This window comes from Pieris napi, chromosome 18, assembly GCF_905475465.1.
Source record: "Pieris napi chromosome 18, ilPieNapi1.2, whole genome shotgun sequence".
Lineage (NCBI taxonomy): Eukaryota > Metazoa > Arthropoda > Insecta > Lepidoptera > Pieridae > Pieris > Pieris napi.
Window position 1 is genome coordinate 4,331,911 of NC_062251.1, and position 13,779 is coordinate 4,345,689.

The 13,779-nt window shown below is 36.0% G+C and overlaps 2 protein-coding genes across 2 annotated transcripts; one reads left to right on the top strand and one right to left on the bottom strand.

Annotated features, from left to right (window-relative positions):
• The first annotated feature begins 1,709 nt into the window (after window positions 1–1,709).
• LOC125058358 (protein ANTAGONIST OF LIKE HETEROCHROMATIN PROTEIN 1-like) lies at window positions 1,710–12,676 on the top strand. The gene is made up of 2 exons (XM_047662436.1): window positions 1,710–6,320; window positions 11,733–12,676. Exons 1-2 carry the CDS (start codon window positions 6,028–6,030, stop codon window positions 12,613–12,615), a joined length of 1,176 nt encoding a protein of 391 aa, XP_047518392.1. The 5' UTR covers window positions 1,710–6,027; the 3' UTR covers window positions 12,616–12,676.
• On the bottom strand, window positions 6,941–9,595 carry LOC125058329. The gene is made up of 2 exons (XM_047662396.1): window positions 7,164–9,595; window positions 6,941–7,080 (listed from the first exon to the last, which is right to left on the bottom strand). Exons 1-2 carry the CDS (start codon window positions 9,116–9,118, stop codon window positions 7,017–7,019), a joined length of 2,019 nt encoding a protein of 672 aa, XP_047518352.1. The 5' UTR covers window positions 9,119–9,595; the 3' UTR covers window positions 6,941–7,016.
• Window positions 12,677–13,779: the final 1,103 nt, after the last annotated feature.

The following is a 13,779-nucleotide window of genomic DNA, read 5'->3' on the forward strand; positions in this document are numbered from 1 at the left end:
CGGTGCGTAGATGTTTTCGTTGCTCTTCCTCGTCGATTGACGCTATCAGTAGATCATCAACGAAAGGGAATACGAAGTCTTGTTCGCGCAGTACTTCATGAATTAAGCGTTGGAATGTCTGTCCGGCGTTCTTTAGACCTGGACACATGCGCGGAAACTCGAAAAGGCCAAATGGTGTGATGATAGCTGTTTTCTCCACATCTTGCTCGCTGACTGGCAGTTGTTGGTACGCCCGGTTGAGGTCGAGTGTAAAGAAAATTTTCTTCCCTGCGAGTTGGTATGTGAAATCACGTATGCGTGGTATGGGATACCGATCGGGCTTGGTTATAGCGTTGAGCCTTCGGTAATCGCCACACACGCGTAACTCTCCACTCTTCTTAGGCACGACGTGAAGAGGTGATGCCCAAGGGCTTTTGCTTGGTCTGCTTAACCCTTGGTTAATCATGTTCTGAAATTCTTTCCTGACCATTTCGTAGCGATGCGGCGCAATGGGGCGTGGCCTGCAGTGAAGAGGCGGTCCATTTGTTTCAATGAAGTGTTCGACGGAATGTTTAGGACTAAGCTTCATTGAAGTGAGTCTAGTCGTGCCTGGGAAATCTGCTAGTATGCTGTGGTAATTTTGCTCAATGTCTATACTACGAACTGTAGGTATGCCCGCAGTACTGAGTTGAGCGTTAGTTACCAGCTGTGTTTTCCCGTCGATCGATCGTCGGTTTTTTACGTCGACAATGAGGTGGTTGTACTGTAAGAAATCTGCTCCCAGGATTGGCTTGGACACATCTGCTACGACGAATTTCCATGTGTATGGTCTTCGGAGGTTAAGATCGAGTGTGAGTGACTTCTCTCCGTATGTTGGAATTACAGTGTTGTTGGCGGCGTACAGTTGAAACGGCAATGGTTTTTCGCGTGAGCCTTTTTTCTTTGGTAGCACGGAGATATTGGCTCCTGTGTCGACCAAAAAGGTAAGTTTCGTTACCCTGTCGGTAACGAAAAGGCGGTGTGATGATTCGGTAACGCCAGACCCCGCCGCGGCCAGCGTTACTTTTAGTTTTCCGACTGGTTAATGGGCTTGAAATTGCACGGTGGTGCGCATTTCTTCGCGTCCATACCGTAGCGATGATGGTAATAGCAGTACGGCATCGGAGATTTTTTTCGGCTTCGGTCTTCCATCTGCGACTCTCGTCGGTTTTCGCTAAACACAGCACTAATTAAATATTTAATAACAGAATGGAAAAACTTTAAGGAAATATATAACAAAGTTATTAAAAATAAATTTTAAAGGACTCAAATTGAACAGCTGTTTCCCTTACAGTGTTGCCACATCTTCTCTTCCGTTCTACGCCCTTGATTTGAGAACTGGCACTAAATGTAAAATTAGAAGCATTAATATGTATTTCTTTACTGACAAGTCATAAGTGTACAATGTGTTACCCATATGATTAAATGATTTTAGAATTTTGATATTGCGTAATTTCATAGGATGCGAAAAAATTGTCAAAAGTGAAATGGAACCCGTCATCTATTACATTTTTTTTAATTCAAACCATTATAAGTCCATATATTGATAGTAGATTAAAATTATTAAAACATTTAATTCATAAATCTGCGTTGTTCTGAGGCACCAGGTACATGGGCATGTTTATGAACCCAGTGTCGCAAAACAGCACATTCGGGTTTATTATCTATAACCACCAGGGTATTGTTAGTACTCCCACGAACCCCATGCATCAGTGAGGCTGTCCGTTTGCGGATGATTGATGAAAAGTCATGCACGTGTGCATCCGCAAAAATACCTACCATACAGTACAGCGGGAGCCCCAACAATCCCAACCATCCTTAAAGCATTATTATATTGTGCTCTTCTATTAGCTTCTGTGTAAGAGATTTGAAAACATTGGCTCCTAATCCAAATTCAGTTGATTGATCATCACGTTTCCCTGTGTAAATTTGGAACTCAAAAACGTAGCAAGTCTCGCTATCTGCTCTAGTCCACACTTTATACCCTCTTTTTACAGGTTTTACTGTACTATTTTAGTGATTTAATCCCCTTTAGCTAATCCACTATCTTCGCGAACCTCTTGCTCTCCGCGTTCCTGCATCCGCTCTGATGGAGACCGTACGCGCATCTCCAATAGAAACACTCATGCTCCACAGCCCTCTTGCGTACATTGAGCGAACATGTTTCCTAGTGGCTAGTGCAGCATATATTTTATTTCATTATCTTCTCGAAGACTATAGAAGCCCTCCTCGCTTTTGGAAATCTGACATTTTCAAGAAAAGACGTCCAAATTCATTGGTGTTGGAATTCCTGAGATTTAATATTAAAACGTGCATGTGATTGATGTCATGAAAAGAATCCGTGCTGTACTGCAATTCACTTGGACTGCTTTGACCAATATCAGCTTGAGAGGTACTAGCTGTTGAAGGTGAATGTGCTGATGAATAAATCGGATTCAGTGTATTTCTGGCCGTGTTTTGTTATTATGGGGCTGACTTGTGTAGTACCCATATTGTTCATTGTTACTAAAATATCTTGCGGAAGCCCTAAATACGATATCACACATACTCGGTTGTACCAAACTTTGTCGACAACTTGAATGAGCATAAACAAATTAAGTTTGTAGGTGAGGTTACAATCCATCTTGTCGTTCGGTTGAAGAAGCCTGTAAAGAGGTTACTCCTCTACAAATTTTTATAATTTCACCTAAATTTGAATTTGTTTCGGAAGATGAACCCAGGTGTATACATATTATGCAGCTATTTTCATCAGCCATGCTGCTAGCCGTTGGTTTATCCATTGTTCGAAATCTAATAAAAAAACAATTAATAATTAATTAATTGCATTTGATTGATTATTATCATATATTTTTTTTTATTGAAACTGATCATTAATTTTCGATTTATTGATTATTTAATTAATTTAATAATGAACTGTAGTTTTCAATCTAATCATTTACCGATGCAAGATTATTTCATTAGGCTAACTGACGAGCCTGAATCGATTAGGAATTTGATTGGGATTTCAGACATTTTTCTGGAGTAATACATATGGTAAGGATCTCTTTATGGCATTGGATGTCACCTCGAACACAGTAGGTGTGTCTTTGGAGTTAGAGTTTGTGGATGTATTGGATACAGTGGAATTAGGAAGTCCAAACTTCGCGGCGGAAGCATAAGATTTAGTGGGACTTTTAGGTATAGTGGATACAGAGGATTTAGTCACAATATCGTCTCGTTGGTCAATAATATGGCAACCATGTCGCGGAGCCTGTGGATTTGGATTAGCCTGCGAGGATATTGGAGTTTTACGAAATTGACTATCATGTAGCGGAGTCAAGGAGTTGGATTTTTGTTTAGAGGGTAAAGAAATGGGAATACTATAATTGACAACATTGTTGTTATATGTTGTGCCGTATTTTATTCTATGACCCGCACGGCACTGACGCGAATCAGGATTCAGTTTAAATCATCGACAACTTCATCATTATTGGTATCTTCGTAAGATATCGGATCTGCAAAGTTTACGTGGTTAGAACTATTGTTAGTTCGTGGTTGGAATGTACGTGGATTTTGATTTGTATTTTGGAATCTTTAATTATTAAATTCGCGCTTCCGGCAGTTTTCCAATACGTGCCCTTTAGCTATACAGTATCGACAGAATAGTGGCTGTGCACTGCTTAAATTTACATTATTCGGAGCGCGTTCATAAGTTGATGTTGGTTTGTTTTGATAGCGATCTCTGAATTGGTAGTTAGGGCGCGAATTATTATTTTTATTGGGCGGCCCTTGACTTAGAGGATTATTATATCTTTTCCGAGAAGCTTCCATTATTTTCTCCTCGGAAATTGCAAAGTTTATGGCGTCATTTAATGTCTCTGGGTCTCGACACCTGACAATAGTTGAAATAGTGAAAATATAATCATAATTTTGATTGAATGCCAGAATCCAAATATTAGCCATCCATATGCTAATCGTTGAATACCTTAAGACAGCTGATGGTATGAGTTATCAACTGAATAAGAGAACCATTTCTGATAAATATCAGCATTCACATTACTGTGATAATCTCCTGTTTCCTTTTTTGCCCTAAGATAAACAAAGCATCTGGATTGAATCCTTGTTCAGAGCAGGCATGAACAATCACTAGCATATTGCCCTTAGGAAATAGGTGCTTTACAACCTTTGCTCGTTTTGTCGGACCATCTTCGTGGCAACGTATGTGAGCTGTGAATGTAAGATATGAATGTTATAAAAAAAAAGTAAAAAATCATTTAATCATGTAGGTAACATAATGTACACTTATGACTCGTCAGTAAAGAAATACATATTAATGCTTCTAATTTTACATTTGCTGCCAGTTCTCAAAACAAGGGCGTTGAACGGAAGAAAAGAAAAAATTGTTCCTCATACCTTTTATCAAATGGGGAGCATCAAATGATGGTCTGGTCGTTCACAGTAAATACGTCGTGACGCCACTCTTTTCCCTTTTAGAGATTTGCGCCTTTGTGTCATTTACCAGTTCTGAGACTGGAGCTCTTTTGCTCATATTTTTCAGCACTATCCAAAGGCATTGACTTTGCACAATTTAGCAGCCTGTGATAGTCTGTCTTTGAAAGATTTCGCTCTCTTACGTAAGCGACAAATCTCGCTGCGCAGTTATCGAAGTACGGTAATTTTTAATATTCAACGTGTTAAAAGAATAATGAAAGTAAGTGTTTACAATTATTTATTAAGCATTATCATTATTAAAGTAGGTGTTTACAATTATTTATTAAACGTTATCACTATTGTAGGTGCTATAACCACGTTGCTGGGTGTATAGGGCTGTGTCCGTAGTTATGGTATTCATTTGTGCGGCAAACATTACATCGTTCAGCAATTTTTATGTTAGGATTCTGGTTGTCTCTGTCGCTGTATATTCTTACCCACAGCATCATATTCATCTTCTCGAACATTAAATAAGTCAGAATTTAGTTGGTTATTTAAAGTATCCAGTAAGTCATCCGCAGCCAGTGTATCTGCGCGTCGTTTACGATTGGAAGATGTTGATGGTTGAGATGAAATAATACACAACAACATCAGAGTAAGGTGCTTATGAGTGGCAAGAGAGAATGGTTTTTTTTTTAAATTTAATTGATAGTGGGCCTACCTCCCCGGCGACTTACGCCCCGGGGCCGAGGAAGCTATGTTAAAATAAGCTTTTCATGATGTTGTTATTTATTGTTAAGTAAGGAAAATATTTACATTGAACGTGGGTTAGGCAGTTGAGGGTTGGTTTTGCTATGAGATACAATTATTTTGTTTCAACCGCCGTGATAGAGTCCGCGTCTTAAAATTAACAATTTTTTATATATTAATGAGAGTTTATTATAAAATAGTATTCATGATCCTTTTTTCGTACCTCCTCAATGTCACGGACTTTTCGAGACAAGTCCTGGTATTGCGAGGACAGAAAGGAGATAGATTTTTCAATTTCTTGGTTCGTAGCCAAAATAGCTTTTTCCTGCGTCAATAATGTAGCAAACATATCCATCATTTCCTGCTTAAAGTCCTCAAAATCTGATAATTGCTCGATACACCGCTTTCGCTTTATTCGGGAACTAACAAAATTGAAATCAAAATACTGATTGTATTAGATTAGGGTCAGAATTGCATTTGTTAGGAGAACGAATCATATTTTCAGTACTGCTGGCTCTGAAATCACTAAATTCTTCGTTTGGTCAACTCAAGCGCCACCCAAGTCCAAATGTTTGCTAGTACCAGGAGTTCAAGAGAAACAAAACAGAAATAATAAGCAGAGGTCTAGTTAACTGGTCGCCGATCGATGGTTTGGACCGAAATCGCTTCCGTCCAGTCTAAGGGCTTATACGTACTAGCGATTGATCGCCTAGGCGGTTCGTTTGAGCGGTCCAACCGCTTAACGCGGTTTCATCGCGGCTGACCGCTATGGCGGCCAATCGCGAAAAAACCGCGATGATAACGCGTTAAGCGGTTGGACCAGAGCGGCCCGCGTACCTCATAAACAAAATGGACGCCGTCGAGATAGCTTGTGTTATTTATTATTACTCCCGAAAACAACGAAAGAAAAATAAAAAAAGATACTGGATTCATCCTTTACTAGAAACACGTAATGAATTTGGCCAGTTCGCAAGTTGTTTTCAAGAACTGAAGAAGCACCAAGATAAATTCTTTGGCTATGTTAGAATGAGTGTTTCGTCATTTGAAGAATTACTAACAGTTTTATATGTCACCATCAAAGGACAAGATACTAAATTTCGTGACTGTATCCAACCCGAAGAGAAATTAGTTATAACGTTAAGGTATGTATTTTAAATAAAAAATGTTTTTGCTAGCTATTGGGTCATTCCACGTCAAATCGACCAATAGTTGGACTCGACCCCTTTCGATTTGGATAAATTTTGGTCAGAAGTTTTCTTTTATCCTATAACGAAGTTCTGCCAAAGGAAAAAAATTTAAAAAATTTTTTTTCAAAAGTTATGCAAAATCCAAAATTTCACTATTTTCCATATTTTTTAAATTCATGTTTCAAAAATCTCGAAAACTATGGCAATTAAAAAAATCGCTTATGGTAGACTTCAAAGGGGACACTTGGGGCTATTAAAAAAAAAAAAATTCCAAGAATTTTTTTTGAAAAATCTCCAATTTGTGAAATTTTGAATTTTTGAAAATTGTCAAAATTGACCGTCGACAATAAATTTTTGGCTCAAATTTTTTTGTGTACTACCTTGTACCAATCTTAAAAGATCCTGAAATTTTTGGAACTGTGTTTTTTGTTTTTTCAAAAATATGAATTTTTGAAATTTGTTAAAAAAAAAATTTTTCTTAATTTTTTTTTTTAATCAGTTTGGCAAATCGCGTAATTTTGATATTTTGAACAGTTGAAATTTCATTTAGTGGCATAATGATGAGAAAAAAAACATTAATGATATTTGTTTATTATTGGTTATTAATTTATTTAATAGGGCTTTTTACGTGTAAGTTTACTTGACATTCTGTTACGAAAAATTTTTTTTCTTCAATTCTTCAGTTACTGTTGTTGCTCCTTTTCTTTTTCTTAACCTGAAAAATGATAATATGACTTAAATCTTTAAACCCAAACTTAAAATAGATAAAGTACTAACACAGAAATTTCAGATTTTTACCTGCTTTTAATATATGGTTCTTCAACGAACTCGTAGATATCTGTATTTTTTAACCGGAAATCCTTTCCTTCCTCAGATGAGGATGAGGTTTTTACTCTCATCACATCACTTGAAATGGGAATAGCGGCATGACAATTTCGGATTCCTTGTACTGGCAGAGCATTTTTAAATCTCTGGTTAAGTTTTTTTTGAGTACGCTGAATCTGCTCATTTGAAACAAAGTCACAATTGATTCCGTGAACATTTTCTTTTGCCCATTGGAATAGCTCATCAGGTGTTTGAATTTGGTCGTCAGCTTTAGATTGGAGGTTGGCTCTGTCAACCTTCCGTTTTAATGTTCCGCCTAAACCATCACTTGGACCTTTTCCATGTGAAGTTGCAAAATAATGCCATTCCGCTGGTATTTGAAAATCTTCCTCATGATGCAGCAAGTTCAGCAAATTGTACCGATTTTTATATTGAGATGCTGCACCATCCGAAAAATAAATTATTTTAGAAATGTCTGGGATTTTATTTTTCAGAAACGATGTCAGTACTTCCTGGAAACTATAAACTGCTGTTGTATTATGCGTCAAGTTGTCTGAAATGATTATCAAATTTAGAGGTACTATATTGTCGACATTTTCATCAATGGATCTATAATAGCAAGCAAATGGATGGATTGTCGCTTGACTATTATTCCAATAAGCTCCTTGGACACTGTTTTGAAGTAAAAATGAGTAATTTTCTGAGAAGTCAGCAACAACAAGTACTTGTCCAACTTCGAGATTATTTTTCGTAGTTTGAAAAAATTCAGCCTGTTGACGAGCAATAAAATCATGCTGAAGGAATTTTGGAATAGATTCTACCAAATTATCAACGAAATCATCAGTTGATTTCACAATCGTTTCCAAAGAACATCGATCTACTTGAGTCCATTGTTTATACGTTATTTCATCTACAAAGTTATCATTGCAAATATTTTCGATCGTTCTTCTTAATTTGGTCGAGCCAGGACAGTTACTACAGGTTCCCAAATAGCAGTCACTCGTAGGCCGAGGACAAATAACCATTTTCAAGCAATCTCGATATGAAGAAAACGGTTGACTTTCATCGCTACATTTTAATTTGTCAAGTTTTGCACCATGAAATGACAGTTTAAAATTTTCGTGAATGAGACAGACACAAACTACGTGAGTGCCAGATGAACCTGCTAGAACACATTCAGGGGGTCTCAGACTAGCAAATTTTGAAAAACTGACTTTTTCAAATGGGTATTTCTGCTTGAACAATTGATAAATTTCATTTAAATTACCCAAAATCAGCCGTTTTTGTTTTGGAACCCGTTGACCATTCTCATGAACAGATTTAAATTCTTTTTTACCTGGTAACTCTCTACTTACATCTTGATTTCGATAAAATTGTTGAATTTTCTCTTCAGTAGTTTTTAATAATGAATGACCTTTGTTTCTTTGTGGAGTGAATAGAATGCCATCTTCACTGACTTTTTGTTTTACTTTTTTCACCATGTATGTAGATGCTTCAAAAACATCAACAATTTTTTCTGTTGACCAACTTAAAGGCAAAACAGATAAAATCTGTAATTTTTCACTCACTTTGCTGCAGTTATTAAATTTTTCTTTTAGCTGATTTATTATTTCTTTTCCGGTTAATTCAGGAGTATCGTCAATGTTCAATTGTTTATTTTTAATTGTGTCAGAATCATTTTCCATAAGATGTTCAAAGCATGATTGCAGTTTCGATGTCATCTCATGATATTTCCGTTGAGCGTATGTTTTTGATCGATCTAAATCTATTTTTTTTACAGGAGATAAATTAAAAATTTTGGCAATAGAATTAAGGCGATCTAGATGTATTTCAGTAGGTGTAAAAGTTTCACCGGTTGAGCTGCACATTTCAGATGTTGAAGTTGTCACATTTGACAACTGCAAGTTCTCAGATAAATTAGAGGACATTTTTTCGTCCACCAGGCTTTGAATTAATATTGGAGTTCCTACTTGGTCAGGTGTTTCGGATGGTTTTGATGATTTGGAAACGGAATCTTCAGAGACACTCTCAACTAGTTGACTTTCTTCGACATTCACAGTTTTTTCAAATATTTCAACTTCATTTTGATGTTCTGGTAATTCACTATAGACTCTTTTAGTACACGAAATGCATAGTTTACTTCCCGGTATAATGGAAGGTAACCTAATCTTACACTGTTCGAACAATTTTAAACTGACTGGTCTCAAAGATTTACGAACTATACTGTCATGAAGTTTAAAGGGATCAGCACAAGATTTTTGATTTGAAGTATATTTGATACGATACTGTTTGTCATGTTGAGAGCAAATAAAACTAACATCTGTACCACTTCTAGAATTCAGAGTAATCTGATCTTCGTCAGAAAAATCTTTGCAATTAATAAATTTTTTTTCAGAGCATATTTCATTCTTAAATAATCCAATCGAACACTTTTTATTTTCCATCACTAATCTCTTATTTTTTTCTGCACTCAAAATTTTAACTAGATAATGTCCTCAAATTAAACACTTGATAAGATAATTGTTATAAGTTTAGAATTTGAAGAAAGAGTTATTTCTAGACACTTAGAATGATGACTGTCTTCGAAATAAAAATCAGAAAGGTTAACTTTATCTTACACCTAAAGATTCAAACGTCACGCCACAGATGTCACCACTTCTTCTACTTTAACATCAAATGATAATACAGGTGTCAGTATCATTTTATAAGTGTTTGCGTTGTCGTATAAACACTATATAACACTATATATATAATAATAAAACTTGTATGATCTCAACGATGTATATAATTCGTAAAAAATAAACCGCGGCGTCGGCAGCGAGTTGCACGTGTGTCGCTTAAGAAATCGTGGGCCGTACTGGTGGCGGAGCGCGCTGTGGAATGCGCGTGCCTCGCCCCCCGCCTGCCGCGGAGAACAATAGACTCGGTCTATACGTAGAAGTTGGTAAGTACATTTTTAATAATTTAATTTTATAATTTATTTTGGTAATTTCTATTTCAGCTACCAATGACGACGAGGACGCCACAATTTTTTTTACGAGTTTTATTTTGAAAATGATCCCAAAAAATGTCATTAATGTTTTTTTTTCTCATCATTATGCCACTAAATGAAATTTCAACTGTTCAAAATATCAAAATTACGCGATTAGCCAAACTGAATAAAAAAAAAAAAAATTAAGAAAAAATTTTTTTTTAACAAATTTCAAAAATTCATATTTTTGAAAAAACAAAAAACACAATTCCAAAAATTTCAGGATCTTTTAAGATTGGTACAAGGTAGTACACAAAAAAATTTGAGCCAAAAATTTATTGTCGACGGTCAATTTTGACAATTTTCAAAAATTCAAAATTTCACAAATTGGAGATTTTTCAAATTTTTTTTTTGGAAATTTTTTTTTTAATAGCCCCAAGTATCCCCTTTGAAGTTTACCATAAGCGATTTTTTTAATTGCAATAGTTTTCGAGATTTTTGAAACATAAATTTAAAAAATATGGAAAATAGTGAAATTTTGGATTTTGCATAACTTTTGAAAAAAAATTTTTTAATTTTTTTCGTTTGGCAGAACTATCCTATAGATAAAAGATAACTTCTGACCAAAATTTATCCAAATCGAAAGGGGTCGAGTCCAACTATTGGTCGATTTGACGTGGAATGACCCTATTATGTTTTAATTTGAATCGCAATGTGTATTCATAACCACAAAGAACAATAAAAGTAGGAAACTATAACTATTACTGAGAATTATTATCATTAAAAAGATCTAAATAATCAGATTCTTGAGACATATGAATATGTTGATTCAGGAGAAGTTACAGATTCTCCTTCATTCCATGTTCCACGATGTGTAGGTGGAACTGAGGGCGGTGGTGGTGGTGGTGGGTTATTATTTCTAGCAAATGATGGTGTCTGATATCCTTGATGTGGCCCTTGGTTGTAGTTAAATGGTCGCACGTAATCCCAAATAGAGTTACAGTAGTTGTATCCAGACGTTTGGGCTTCAGTAATGACTTGCATTATTTTAGCTTTTGTACGTAGGCGTATATGTTCAGGCACTTTTTTTATTTCACTAACCAACGACAAAAAGAACAGTCTATCTTCATCTTCTTCGACCTTTCTGAACTCGACATTCTTATTTAAGACGTTAATCAATTCAACTCCTATATCATCTTCTTTTTATTTCGTTTTGGCGGTGGTGGTATGACTGGGTCAGTGACATTTTCTGTTTCATTTCCATCATTTTCTTGTCTTGGTATATTTGAATCAGTTTCATTGATGGATACTGTGTCTTTCAAAAACATTAAATTATTGTAAAATATGTATTGAGTCTTTTTCTTAGCTGCTGACCCACTCCTGCTAACATTGTCCTTAAGAGCTTTCACAAAATTATCCCTGATGTTTTTCCATTTTTTTGTAATTCTTTTCCTAGAACAATACAACAAACAAGTTAATGATATAGTCATAAAGTAATAGAAGTATAATATAGGTACATATCTAAATTGAATTAAATAATGCATGTAGTAATTATAAAATTTTTGTTTCAGATATTTTGCAACAGGTTGTACATTTGCGGAACTACATTATACATTCAAAATTGGAGTAAGCACTGTAGCAGAAATCGTACGAGAAGTTTGTTTTGCAATTTGGTTTTGTCTGAAAGATATTTGTTTGCCTCAACCAAAAAAAGACGCTTGGAAAAAAATTGCGAATTATTTTTTTCAAAGAGCTAATTTTCCTAACTGCTTAGGTGCTGTCGATGGCAAGCACATACGATGTATAGCACCTAATAACAGTGGCTCAATGTGCTTTAATTATAAAAGTTTTTTCTCTTTGGTTTTATTAGCAGTATGCGACAGTAATTTCAAATTTGTTATGGTTGATATTGGAGCTTTTGGTAAATTCAGTGACTCGTCATTATTTCAAAATTCTGTTTTCTACGAAAGAATGCAAAAAAACCAATTGGATATTCCAGAGCCACAGCCTATTTCACAAAACAGCGAGACATGTATGCCATACGTTTTTGTAGGCGACGAGGCATTTGCATTATCTACGAATATGATGCGCCCATACGCAAAAAAAGATTTGGATGAAACTAAAAGAACGTTCAATTACAGGCTTTCTAGAGCAAGAAGATATGTAGAATGCAGTTTTGGAATTTATGCAAACAAGTGGCGTATATTTCATAGACCTCTAAATGTTCACTTTGATCTAGCAAAAGATATTATAAAAGCTACTTGTGTACTACATAATTTTGTAAGAGACCGAGATGGTTATTGTTACGACGACTCACTCAGTTGCACTTTGACAGAAAACTTAACACAGGAAGGGTTAAGAAGGAACGCTAAAACTGCGTTGAGATACAGAGAATTGTTTGCCCAATATTTTATGACTGATGGGAAATTAGAATGGCAAAGAAATATGATTTAATTGAAAATAGACGTATTTATTATGTTTTAAGATGTTGAATGTATGTGTAGTTTCGTTTATATAAATATAACTAGCTGTTACCCGCGACTTCGTCTGCGTAGAACTACTACTTCGTGTAAATTTGTTTGGACTGAATAGGCTCTGAAACTATAATGAAACGATTCTAATGAAGCCGGCACATTGAATTATTGAGATTAACATAGGTAGACTTTTCCTGACCCTGATCCCTGACTTAACTTAGTTTAATACGTTTTTGTATACGACATTTTTTGTTTTTCCTTCTTTGGTCAAAACATGTAGGTTTTGTGGACTCGATACTCGTGAGCACGCCACATACAGTTGCCCATGGGAGAAACAGTTTTTTTCTAAATGAACACCAGCTACTTTGAGTGTCTGTCCTTGAGCTTTGTTTATCGTCATAGCGAATGCTGCTTTCAGGGGAAATTGTACTCTTTTGAATTGGAATGGCAAATCGGTAGGGATTATTGGAATACGGGGAATTAACACTTCTTCTCCCTTTGCTGTTCCTGTCATAATTATTGCTCTCACAATATTGCGTCCCAGGTGTGTAATTTGTAGACGTGTGCCATTACACATTCTTGGTGCGTCAAGATTTCGCATCAACAGGACCGGGACACCTACTTTTAGCCTCAACTTATGGGAAGGCACCCCCGATAATTCTAAGGACTTAAGAAATTCTACAGGGAACGATGTCACTTGCTCAGTGTCCATGACATTGTCTACGGACAGATACTCAACAAAATCACCTTCCACATCTGACATGATTTGTTCGTTGATCTGCCCCACTACTTCGTTTGTCGGTGCTAAAATTGCCCTTTCGCACAGCCATTGTCTGTTCTTCATATTGGTTGCAAGATCGGGATAGACGTTGTTCTTTAAGTCATCCATGTTACAGACAACATTACAAAATTCACGATTCAATGTAATCATTCCGTCACTATTTGTTTCCATACGGTCTTCTCCGATTTTCAGAAGAGCATCCGCATATTGCACCAATTGTGTATCACTGTGCAGTTGTACTCGCATATTTGTAGTCAGACAAAAAATTTTTACATGCACCCATAATGGAGACGCTTTTAAACATGCATTTATTTCATCTGCCGGCGTGCCTCTAGTAATTACCGGCAGAGTCTGTCTAAAATC